Source organism: Oncorhynchus gorbuscha, linkage group LG05, assembly GCF_021184085.1.
Source record: "Oncorhynchus gorbuscha isolate QuinsamMale2020 ecotype Even-year linkage group LG05, OgorEven_v1.0, whole genome shotgun sequence".
NCBI classification, from domain to species: Eukaryota; Metazoa; Chordata; class Actinopteri; order Salmoniformes; family Salmonidae; genus Oncorhynchus; species Oncorhynchus gorbuscha.
The window spans coordinates 28,935,440-28,948,228 of NC_060177.1; the positions used below are offsets into that span (position 1 = coordinate 28,935,440).

The window sequence follows — 12,789 nt, forward strand, 5'->3', positions numbered from 1 at the left end:
ACAGATAATAGCATTGTTCGAATATTATTCATTACATGAAGTATTATTATTTGTATTATAGTAGCATTATATGCCAAAACAACACATTAGAAAACATGAAATTGATAGGCTACAACTCGCAAATGTTTATACATTTGGCTTAGCCTATAACGATGGGAATCAATTATTTGGATACAGTAGTGAGTAGTCTAACGGTAAAAATGATGGTATCTTTTTTTTCAATATAAATCCACTTGCAAACTGAACATAGCTTAATAGTATATATATGCATTGAGAGCGCAGCGGTCTGGTCGCTTTTGTTCCCAGAGTAGACTCCTAAAAAAATGATTTAGCGAATGCAGTAGAGGGAGGAGGGGAGACAGATGGAAGAGTGTAGTTCGTGGGAAAAGCTACAACGTAGATATGCGTGTGAGGCAGCGACACTGGGATATAGAGGAGAGAGCACGAGATGCTGACAGATTCCTGATAGATGTGCAAAATGGCGCAAGCAAGTTCTACCCCTGCGAGCCACCAATTGTTGTAGTTCATGAACGTGAAGAGCTAGCTGTATGTCTCTTTTCTTCCGATCGCCTCACGTTGTTTTTAGTATCGTATTATATTTCAAAGTGATTAAATGGCTACCAGAAGGCTCTGCCTTGTTCCATGCATTTTCGGATTGCTCCTCAACGCTTTAGTCGGTAAGTGTTTATTGATATCCTTTCTAGGCTACTACTACCTCTGCAGGATAACACCTTTTGGGAACGGAACCGCCTTTTGCCCCTATCAGACGCGGGTGCTGCAGACCAAAGATAGTGCATCATATCTAGCCCTATATTTCTAGACCGTCTCCGCTGCAGACATGGTTGGACGATACTATAGGAGCATCTCGGCTGGACGTGAACTTGACCATATTCTTCTCTTGCGTTTATTCCTTGAACGTTCATCTTCATTTGGGGAATTCAGTTCCATGCAGCATGTGTATTATATTAGTGTGTTTTGTGAATGTGTGCTAACGGAATTTAGAACCCGATATTTCTGTATCAATGATCTCACTCTTCAGCCGGTGGTGATGTGTAGCTGGCACGAACTTGTTTGACACTCTTTGAAAATATTCCCACATTAGCCTATATTATTATTAGCCTACATTAGCCTATATAACAACATGGTTGTTGCTTAAAAAAAAATGAATCTTGAATCCATGCGCCCTATTGTTTTATTGTGCTGTTGCCACGTGCAGCAGCCTACGTCCTAGAAAACACATAGGTTAACCCACATAGGGTCTGATGCATAATTGTGTAAAAACCTCAGAGCCGGAAAATGATATAGGCAGATGATGATGGTGATGATATAGGCTCCTACCATTGTAGCCTGCGACTTGAACCAAGAAAAAGTGGTAGGCTAATTATTATCATAATTATGATGATATTGATAATACTAATAATAGCCTAATAATAATAATAACAACAACAATAGGTTATTATATGATTGGGATTGTATGATGTTTAAGTAGGCTATCCTATTAATCTAATGTGTTAAAAATAAGAATGATAATTGTTTATACCCATTATGGTCCATGTGGTTCTTAGGTGTGTGCGTGTGCGCGTGCGTGTGTGTCCTGTTGTGTTGGTTTGTGCCAAATACATTCTCTGTGCCAAAGACTGCTTGAAAACGAGTATCTCCTTCCTTTCTTTGTTGGCTGTGGTCACTATGAATCCTTACCATTGATACACACAAACCAGCCTTTCATGCATTGATGGAATGTTATAACTTTTGAAATTCCATTTTATTGCCATTTATTGCCATTCCCAATATGTTCTGCCATCTCTCTGCCTCCTTTTCCCCGCCACTTATGAAAAGTACATTTAAATATTGTGTAGGTAGGTATTTGTGTTATTAATCTAAAATGTAATTAATCTACAACCCAATATTAAACATTTGACATAATAGCAGTGATACTTGCACGTGTCTGCATAGAGCATATTAGCCTTCTTTTTTTTTATCCTTGCACTGAACACTGCTGCGCTTATCATCTGTCATAGGGGGAGATATCTTTAATTGAGTGAGTCTTTGTGTAGTCAATTTATTGCTGTGAGAATGAATAAAAAAGACAGCAGTTATTGCCCGCTGAGGAGAATATTTGTACAGATGAACTTCTTTTTAAAATGTTCTTGGCTCCTTTGTTCAGTATGATTGACAGTTTTTAGTCCCTCAATGCGAGGCCCCATTTCCCAGCATGTAACCCGGATAGAGGGATGCTTTTATGAAGAGCATCATGCCATAGAGACCCACAGGAACACACCACCCATGTAATCACATTTCCAGTAAAGGCTGGAGCAGTAGTATGGAGGGTGAGAAAAGAGGAGTGAAGGAGTAAGGAAGGAGGAGTGAAGGAGTATGGAAGGGGGAGTGAAGGAGTATGGGAGGAGGGGTAAAGGAGTAAGGAAGGAGGAGTGAAGGAGTAAGGGAGGAGAAGTGAAGGAGTAAAGAAGGAGGAGTGAAGGAGTAAAGAAAGAGGAGTGAAGGAGTAAAGAAGGAGGAGTGAAGGGTGTAAAGAAGGAGGAGTGAAGGGTGTAAAGAAGGAAGAGTGAAGGAGTAAAGAAGGAGGAGTGAAGGAGTAAGGAAGGAGGAGTGGAGTAAAGAAGGAGGAATGAAGGAATAAAGAAGGAGGAGTGAAGGAGTAAGGAAGGAGTAAAGAAGGAGGAGTGAAGGAGTAAGGAAGGAGGAGTGAAGGAATAAAGAAGGAGGAGATAAGGAGTAAAGAAGGAGGAGTGAAGGAGTAAGGAAGGAGTAAGGAAGGAGGAGTGAAGGAGGAGTGAAGGACTAAAGAAGGACTAAAGAAGGTGGAGTGAAGGAGTAAAGAAGGTGGAGTGAAGGAGTAAGTAAGGAGGAGTGAAGGAGTAAGGAAGGAGGAGTGAAGGAGTAAGGAAGGAGGAGTGAAGGAGTAAAGAAGGAGGAGTGAAGGAGTAAGGAAGGTGGAGTGAAGGAGTAAGGAAGGAGGAGTGAAGGAGTAAGTAAGGAAGAGTGAAGGAGTAAGGAAGGAGGAGTGAAGGAGTAAAGAAGGAGGAGTGAAGGAGTAAGGAAGTCAGAGTGGAGGAGTAAGGAAGGAGGAGTGAAGGAATAAAGAAGGAGGAGTGAAGGATTAAGGACGGAGGAGTGAAGGAGTAAGGAAGGGGGAGTGAAGGAATAAAGAAGGAGGAGTGAGGAAGTAAGGAAGGAGGAGTGGAGTAAAGAAGGAGTAAGGAAGGTGTAAAGGAGGAGGAGTGAAGGAGTAAGTAAGGGACAGTGAGGAAGTAAGGAAGGAGGAGTGAAGGAGTGAAGGGGTAAAAAAGGAGGAGTGAAGGAGTAAGGAAGGAGGAGTGAAGGAGTAAGGAAGGAGGAGTGAAGGGGTAAAAAAGGAGGAGTCAAGGAGTAAGGAAGGAGGAGTGAAGGGGTAAAAAAGGAGGAGTCAAGGAGTAAGGAAGGAGGAGTGAAGGAGTAAAAAAGGAGGAGTCAAGGAGTAAGGAAGGAGGAGTGATGTAGTAAGGAAGGAGGAGTGAAGGTGTAAACACATTTGTAATTTGGGGCCTTTGAGTTCTTTGTGTGTGGCTAGTGAGTGTTATAGGGGAGTTGTTGTGATGTATTCTAGCCGACACATCTGAGAGAAATCAAATAGCTTCAATTGATTTGTTTCACTAATCCTGCAAAGATTGAATCACTTTTTGTGCCGTTTAAAGTTTCAGTCAATATGAGGAAGACCACATTAAACCACTTAGGTAAGAAGGTGTATGGTTAGAAGCTGTAGTGAAGCTTGAATAGAACAGTCTTGTTTTTTCTTTTCATTCTGCAAGATATGACCAGAGGGGTGTGCACTGTTAGATGTTTGCTCAAAATAACGATAGCAACAACAGCAACAAATATAATCATATTGGCTGAGCAACAGCAATGTCTCCCAATTAGCATAAATCGTTCGTATTGTTTTTTTTGGATTTGCATCGTGAAACAAATGATTTTGTTAGTCACATTCACTACAAGGATGCTATTGTTGTTTACTTGTGTTATTCCTGTGAGACCCTGTAATATAATTATAGCCTGCACACACAACTGTTATTCTTCTGTGTTCGTGTGGTGAAAGATACTGATGAGTAGTCTATACAGAGACCTCAGGTGCACCTATCCCATAGGGAATGACCATGTGTTGACAATGTTATGGACACATATCACCGCCGGACTAGAGGGAACTTGACATAGGAATATTGCTGATTGAAGCAGGTGGGAGTTCATGCATTGGCCAGGGTGAGTCATCATCACAATGCAAACACAGTTGTCATTTGTATAAAATGTACATTTTCTTAGAGCTTATATTAGGACCGTTGTTAGTAGATATTCCTTGTCAATATCATCTTCCTGGTGTTGTGATTAAGTCTGTGGGTCAGCGTATTGCTTTGATCTTTGAAAGGTGAAGGGCACCCTGTTGCAGCTGTGTGTGTGTGTGTGTGTGTGTGTGTGTGTGTGTGTGTGTGTGTGTGTGTGTGTGTGTGTGTGTGTGTGTGTGTGTGTGTGTGTGTGTGTGTGTGTGCGTGCGTGCGTGCGTGCGTGCGTGCGTGCGTGCGTGCGTGCGTGCGTGCGTGCGTGCGTGCGTGCGTGTGTGTGTCTGTGTGTTTATAGTATGAGGAGCAAAAGGAAGGTTCATAATGATTCATAATTGACATGGGTAGATGCCTGTGGATAGGTGTACAATCATATAGTCTTTACTTACAGGGTCGACCCAAGAATTAAAGATAATGTTTTGATCTCCCACAGAAAAGTGCTGTAAAAATAGCAGAGGTGTGGAGGTGTGTGACGTTTACCTCCACGATTTGCTGCTGTCAGAGATAGTTTAAAAAAACTTTAGACAGGAAAATGGCTGTTGTGGATGTTACACCCTCCGTTATGGATGTTACAGAGTCTGATTGGCTGCTGTCAGAGATAGTTTAAAAAAACTTTAGACAGGAAAATGGCTGTTGTGGATGTTACACCCTCCGTTATGGATGTTACAGAGTCTGATTGGCTGCTGTCAGAAATAGCCATTTCGAAGGAAAGACTTGGCTGAACACAAAAACCATAATTTTATTGTAATTTCTGTTATTACTTTAGAGAGGAAAAAACACCATTATGGATGTAGCCTTGATAGTATACTCCATAGGCTAATGCCAGGCAGGCACAACACTGAATACAATATTTTTTAAATCTATATATACGTATATCAAAATGTCCATTACGAGTGATATATAGACACAAATATGAGATTATTTTTATTACACATTTTCTGAAATATTGTATTAAAATATGTAAATGAAGCTATATACAGGTAACTGCCAAAATAAAGGAAACACCAACATAAAGTGTCTTAATAGGCTGTTTGGCCAGCCAGAACAGATTCAATTCACCTTGGTATAGATTTTACTAGTGTTTGGAACTCTATTGGAGGGATGTGACACTATTCTTCATGGCCCTAAGCATGGTGGGATGTTGATATCTTAATTAACTCAGGAACCACACCTGTGTGGAAACACCAGCTTTCTTTCTTCTAATATACTTTGTATCCCTCATTTACTCAAGTGTTTCCATTATTTTGGCAGTTACCTGTACATGTGCCTATTCTGCCAACCGGTGGTGTAAAATACTTAAGTAAAAATACTTTAAAGTACTACTGAAGTATTTTTGGAGGGTATCTGTACTTTACTTTACTATTTCGATTTTTGACAACTTGTACATTTATTTCACTATATTCCTAAAGAAAATCATGTACTTTTTGCTCCCTACATTTTCCCTGAAACCCAAAAGTACTTGTTACATTTTGAATGCTTAGCAGGACAAGAAATGGTCCAATTTACACACTTCTCAAGAGAGTGTGCATCTGTAATTGAGACCTGCCTCTTGATTGCATTGTAATGCTCTGATCCAGATATGTGGCTGTATGGGTCTGATTAGACAACAACAGCAGTGGCTGCTGAAATTGAAGTGCCTCATGTGACACGGGACAAATTACCCAGGAGTGCTTTTTACTGAGGAGGAAATTATGGGAGCATTAAGTATGCATTGTTCTGCAGTGTTCAGGATGCTCACTGTCTGTGATTGATTAAACCAAGCTTTTTATGTGTTTTTGCTCCGCAACAGAATGTGCTGTAATGCAGCTTTGACCGCTTGATCACTAACCATGTTGATAAGAGCTTGGTTATTATTTAGCCAAATGCAGCAGTTTGTTTGTGAGGCTGTGGATGCCTCCCTCCAGTTCTTCGTACAGTAGCACGGTGGGTTTTATTGAATGCCAGTAGTAAGCCCAAGCGCAAGCCACACTTAGCCAGCAGTTGTCTCTCTCAGCCTGGCAGGCTTCTGGTCTCCCACGGTGGTAATCCCAAACCCCAGGGTCCCCTTCCCCTTGTTAAAGGGAGCATTAAGAGGAGGGGTCTGCCTGACTGTGTGTGCCTCTTTCTCTCTCTCTTTGACAGTGTGGCTCTGCTCTGACCTCTGGCATCTACAGCTGTGCTGGCCACTCTTCTCCTATTCCACACAGCATAGCACAGCACCCAGCAGCAGAGCACACAACACACGCATGGCCAGCCAGCCAGCCAGCCATCTCTCCCCTCCTCATCCATAACCCTGACCCCTCTATATCTTAGCTCGCTGCTCAGTGCTTCTGTTGTGCCCATGTGCTGGCAATGCTGTCCACCTCTCTCTGTTTATCTCTCTCCCCTCTCTCTCTCTCTTCTTACCCGTCTGTTATTACACCTCTCCTCGTCTCCTTTTTGTTCATACATGTTGATTACAAAGACCGTGTTGGAAGCAGTCATGAATGTTCCATGTGGACATTAATGTTTAATGTCTTGGAGGCAGTCATCAGTGCTTTGTGAGAGTCCACAGACCTCCGAGTCTATCTGATGACATTGATGAGCCAATCAGTCAAAGCTATCATTTGAAAACCTGCAGGACTCTGCTCTCTCTCCGTGCTTTATTCATTTAAACTCATTCATTGAATTCATCAGCTTCCTGTTCACCTTAAAAGGACACACTGCAATGCATTCATGAATGTCTCATCTCTGTGAAATACCTTAATAAAGCCATGTTCTGCTGCTGAAATCACTGACATGATAATAACACAGATTCAGTTTGTTGATGTAACTACGGGCGACGAAATACTACTTGCATTGAGACGTTATCTGGTTTTCTGATGCTGGATAACATCTATTAATGCCCTGTGACAGTTTTGAAAGCTTGGCATGAACGTCCCTTCTATATCCAGAGGTCAGAAACAGAGCCCCTCTGTCTCCTAAGAATATGTATAATGTAACACTTTTGTCTCCTCTAACGCTTTATTTGTTTCCAGAAGCTTTTTAGTGTCTAATGGGTGTTTTAGCTTCCAACATTGTTTTGCCCATGACAGGAAGCGTGACTGATTGCCTCTGTACCCACGTTCTCTTCGTTTGCTGTTCATGTACTGGTAGCTGTGCTGACTGCGCTGGCTTCCTGTGTGTGTGGAACGCTCAGGCTTTGTTGGGGCAGCGGAGCAGAGCGCTCTGTGCAGGCAGCACGGCCAGCAAGGGGTTAAATATTTCACCACCCCTTTGTTTTTCAGAGGCGGTAGCGCTGATGTCTCTTTGGTCTCGTAGGAGCTTTACTTACCTCGCAGAGAGAGGGAGGGAGGGAAACGGTTTAGAAAGGAGAGCATGTCAATGCATTCCTTGTCTGCACTTAAAGGAGAGTATTCCTGGGATGGGATTTGAGGGATGACGCCGGAGGTCCTCTCTGCTGACCCCTGTGCCGCCCCTCCCGCCCAGATTCCTGGGTCCGAGGCAGGGACTGTTAGTGCTTAGTCCTTCAGCAGCTGAAACCTGATACTGAGAGCACGGAGGTGCAGAAGACTCCGCTAAGCTTGACTTTCATGGCACTTTTAATGGGCCTCAGGATCTCGTCACAGTATTTTTGTGCATTCAAATTGCCATCGATAGGGCACACTGTTCACAACGTTGTTATCAGCAAACCGCACACCCACACAACGCCATACACATGGTCTGCGGTTGTGAAGCCGGTTGGACATACTGCCAAATTCTCTAAAACAACTTTGGAGGTGGCTTATGGTAGAGAAATTAACATTAATTTCTCCTCCAACAGCACTGGTGGACATTTCTGCAGTCAGCATGCCAACTGCACACTCCCTCAAAACTGTGGTTATTGTGTTGTGTGACAAAACTGCACATTTTAGAGTGGCCTTTTATTGTCCCCAGCACAAGATGCCCCTGTGTAATGATCATGCTGTTTAATCAGCTTCTTGATATGCCACACCTGTCAGGTGGATGGATTATCTTAACAGCGGAGAAATGCTAACTAACAGGGATGTAAACAAATTTGTGCACAACATTTGAGAGAAATAAGCATTTTGTACATGTGGAAAATTTATTTTATTTCAGCTCAGGAACCATGTCATGGGGACCAACACTTTTTACGTTGCATTTATATTTTTGTTCAGTGTAGATGGACACTAGATGGAGAGTCCTCAATCAGCTCTCTCTCTCTCTCTCATATGTCACCAGGTCAGGTGAAGAGGAAAGAATCTTCCAGTTATGTTACTGTAAGACAAATATGAAATGAGTGCAGCAGATAAAATGATGAAAACACAACAGTCCCCAGTGACCTTGGCCATAATCTTTAGCCTCTTTTTCTATCTGCCCTCAAAAGGCATTGCTCGTTTCTCTGAAAAGCAGACATTTCGAAACCCTCTCTCTGTTGCATTCCACTATTGATCTGAGCAAACCTGTATTCAAGCCATTCAAAATGCAGTCGTTTGAGTTGCTGTCCTAAATGAATGTTTATTACTGCCTACAAACATCTTCTGAATTCCATTTTATCCATGGCAGAAGAAGCAGATTTCAAAGTGACAATCACATCATCACTGACACCTTGCTCTTGGTGTTGATGATTGACCCTGCAGGTGATAACAGAGTAAGGAAACATCAATGTGGCCCAGCAATAGGGCTGGGAATTACCAGGGACCTCACAAGACGATGTTGTCACAATACTTATGTGCCGATACAATACTGTATGTATTGCGATTCTCACGATTCTCATGATATCTATTGTGATTAGATGCTGTGATTTTATTGCGATTCAATGTTCCAAACATATTGCTCCTCATATGTCTGCTGCAGAGGGACAAGAGAGAGCCATGAGAAAACACATTTGGATCAGTCATGGAAATAAAAGTGCTGAAAAACAAATTGCCTGTCACGCCTTGGTCATTGTATCTTGTGTTTTTGTTATATGTTTGGGTAGGCCAGGGTGTGACATGGGTTTATATGTTGTATTTCGTATTGGGGTTTGTATTAATTGGGAGTGTGTATTATTAGGGGTGTGTCTAGTTAGGCTTGGCTGCCTGAGGCGATTCCTAATTGGAGTCAGCTGATTCTCGTTGTCTCGGATTGGGAACCGTATTTAGGCAGCCTGAGTGCGCGTTGTATTTCGTGGGTGATTGTACCTGTCTCTGTGTTAGTCATCAGATAGGCTGTATTAGTTTCACTCGTTTGTTGTTTTTGTATTTTCAGTTATTTCATGTACCGCTTTATCTTTATTAAAAGTCATGAGTAACCTACACGCTGCATTTCGGTCTGACTCTCTACAAACAACAGACGAAGTTCATTACAGAATCACCCACCACGATTCACAGACCGAGCAGCGTGTGAACTGGCAGGATCTGAAGGTGGATCTGAAGGTGGACGTTATGGACAACAGAAGCAAGGATTATACGACGTGGGAAGAAATCGACAGGTGGGCGGCCGACCCAGAGCGAGTGCAGGAGCCCGCCTGGGATTCCCTACAGCAATGCGAAGAGGGCTATACACGTATGGAATCGAGAAGGAAAGCATTGCTATACAGAGCGAAAACCGAAGGTAAAGGGGGAAAGCGCAGAGAGAGAGTGGCTGAGTCAGAGAATAGACCTGAGCCTACTCTCCCTGTTGATCGTGAAGAGCAGTTGCAATGGGAGAGACTGCATCATTTGGAGATTTGGACATGGGAGGAGGAATTAGACGGTCAAGGACCCTGGGAGCAGCCGGGAGAATATCACCGTCCCAAGGAGGAAATAGAGGCAGCTAAAGCGGAGAGGCGCATGTATGAGGAGGCAGCACGGCGACGCGGTTGGAAACCGGAAAGTCACCCCCAAAAAAATATTGGGGGGAGGCTAAAAGGGAGAATAGTTATGCCAGGTAGGAAACCTGCGCATACTCCCTGTGCTCACCGTTGGTGTTACGAATCCCTTTTGGCCCGACAGTCTAGGGGGGATGGTAATGAGACCCGTAACATAACTCATGCAAATTATTATTGTGACAAAGTAAAAGTGTGAACGAAATAACCACGACAACAGAAATCTACCGTCAAACTAGGTTTATTTATAAACACACGGTAATGGGGGGAGCAGGAAAAGGGGCTGAGCTGGACCCAAGGAAAGAAACAATAAATATACAAAAACACACCCCTAAGCTAGACTAGCCTACTTTAACAACAACTAACTAACTAACCAAAAATACAGTGGGTGGTCTGCCCAGTTCTAACTAGTGTATTTAACAAAGTTCACCTACGGGTAGTGTATGCCCATGGGCGACTTGTCTTGGTTTCCCCCTTTTCCCACCAGCAACAAACAAACACCATAACCAAAAACAATACTCACAGGTGATGACAAAGTGCTATGAGGTGCTTTAAACAAAAGAGAGGTTAAGATACAAAGCGAGAGTGAAACACAGAGACCTACAGACATGGCATTTACAGAGAGATTGAGCTAGAGATTTGAGCTGAGCTGAGCTTTAGAACAAACAAATGATGGGGTTTTTTAAACCATGGGGAAGGAACTGTGATAGGTCAGGAAATAGGAGGAGGTGTGTCTTCTGATTGATGATTGATTGTTGACTGATTGGGGAGTGATGATTTTCACCTGTGAGGGGAGAAGGAGAGAAAAGAAACACACACACAGGATACACACACACACAGGATAACTGTATCCGTAACAGTTGGGCTAGAGAGACCGGGCAGGCACCGTGTTATGCTATGGAGCGCACAGTGTTTCCAGTGCGGGTGCAGAGCCAGCTGCGACACATACCAGCCCTTCCTATTGGCCGGGCTAGAGTGGGCATCGAGCCAGGTAAGCTTGGGCAGGCTCGGTGCTCTAGAGCTCCAGTGCGCCTGCACGGTCCGGTCTATCCAGAGCCACCTCTACACACCAGTCCTCCGGTAGCAGCTCCCCGCACCAGGCTTCCTGTGCGTGTCCTCGCGCCAGTACCACCAGTTCCAGCACCACGCACCAGGCCTCCAGTGCGCCTCGCCTGTTCAGCGCAGCCAGTGCTTTTCTCCCCTCCTGCGCTGCCGGAGTCTCCCGCTTGTTTAGCGCAACCAGAGCTGTTCTCTTCTCCTGCGCTATCGGAGTCTCCCGCCTGTTTAGCGCAGCCAGAGCATTTCTCCTCTCCTGCGCTGCCGGAGTCTCCTGTCTGTCCAGCGCCACCAGTGCTACCAGTCGGCCCAGCGCGTCCAGTGCGCCTCGCCTGTTCAGCGCAACCAGAGCTTTTCTCCTCTCCTGCACTGTTGGAGTCTCCCGCCTGTTCAGCTCAGCCAGAGCCTTTCTCCTCTCCTGCGCTGCCGGAGTCTCCTGTCTGCCCAGCGCCGCCAGTCGGCCCAGCGTCACCAGTCTGCCAGGATCCGCCAGAAGTGCCAGTCTGCCAGGATCCGCCAGAAGTGCCAGTCTGCCAAGATCTTCTAGATCGGCCAGACAACCTGAATCATCCAGGTCCACCAGCCAGCCAGGATTTACCGGAGCCTACTACCTGCCTGAGCTTCCTCTCAGTACTGAGCTTCCTTTCAGTACTAGGCTTCCTCTCTGTACTGGGCTCCCTCTCAGTACCGGGCTTCCCCTCAGTACTGGGCTGCTTCGGTCCCGGGCTGCCCCTCTGTCCCGGGCTGCCCCTCTGTCCCGGGCTGCCCCTCTATCCTGAGCTGCCCCTCTGTCCCGAGCTTCCCCTCTGTCCCGAGCTGCCCCTCTGTCCCGAGCTGCCCCTCTGTCCCGAGCTGCCCCTCTGTCCCGAGCTGCCCCTCTGTCCCGAGCTGCCCCTCTGTCCCGAGCTGCCCCTCAGTTATGTGGGGATCAGGGTGAGGACTATTAGGCCATGGTCGGCGGAGAAGGTGGATTATCCTAGGACGCGAGGGGGAGGAACTAGGACATTTATGGAGTGGGGTCCACGTCCCGAGCCAGAACCGCCACCATGGACAGACGCCCACCCGGACCCTCCCTATGCTCTTGAGGTGCGTGCCGGAGTCCGCACCTTAGGGGGGGGGTTCTGTCACGCCTTGGTCATTGTATCTTGTGTTTTTGTTATATGTTTGGTTAGGCCAGGGTGTGACATGGGTTTATATGTTGTATTTCATATTGGGGTTTGTATTAATTGGGAGTGTGTATTATTAGGGGTGTGTCTAGTTAGGCTTGGCTGCCTGAGGCGATTCCTAATTGGAGTCAGCTGATTCTCGTTGTCTCGGATTGGGAACCGTATTTAGGCAGCCTGAGTGCGCGTTGTATTTCGTGGGTGATTGTACCTGTCTCTGTGTTAGTCATCAGATAGGCTGTATTAGTTTCACTCGTTTGTTGTTTTTGTATTTTCAGTTATTTCATGTACCGCTTTATCTTTATTAAAAGTCATGAGTAACCTACACGCTGCATTTCGGTCTGACTCTCTACAAACAACAGATGAAGTTCATTACATTGCCTCCCTATTTAAAAAGATGGAGAACAAGAACAAGCTAAAAAAAATAGTGGCGTTTTGG

The 12,789-nt window shown here is 44.8% G+C and overlaps 1 protein-coding gene across 1 annotated transcript in view; it reads left to right on the plus strand.

Annotated features, from left to right (window-relative positions):
* The first annotated feature begins 440 nt into the window (after positions 1–440).
* LOC124035792 (immunoglobulin superfamily DCC subclass member 3-like) overlaps positions 441–12,789 on the plus strand; it is a 121,954-nt gene continuing 109,605 nt past the window's right edge. The window contains exon 1 of the mRNA XM_046349525.1: positions 441–677. Within this exon, the coding sequence (XP_046205481.1) occupies positions 614–677 (64 nt within the window). The 5' untranslated portion in view covers positions 441–613. The remainder of the gene's footprint in view (positions 678–12,789) is intronic.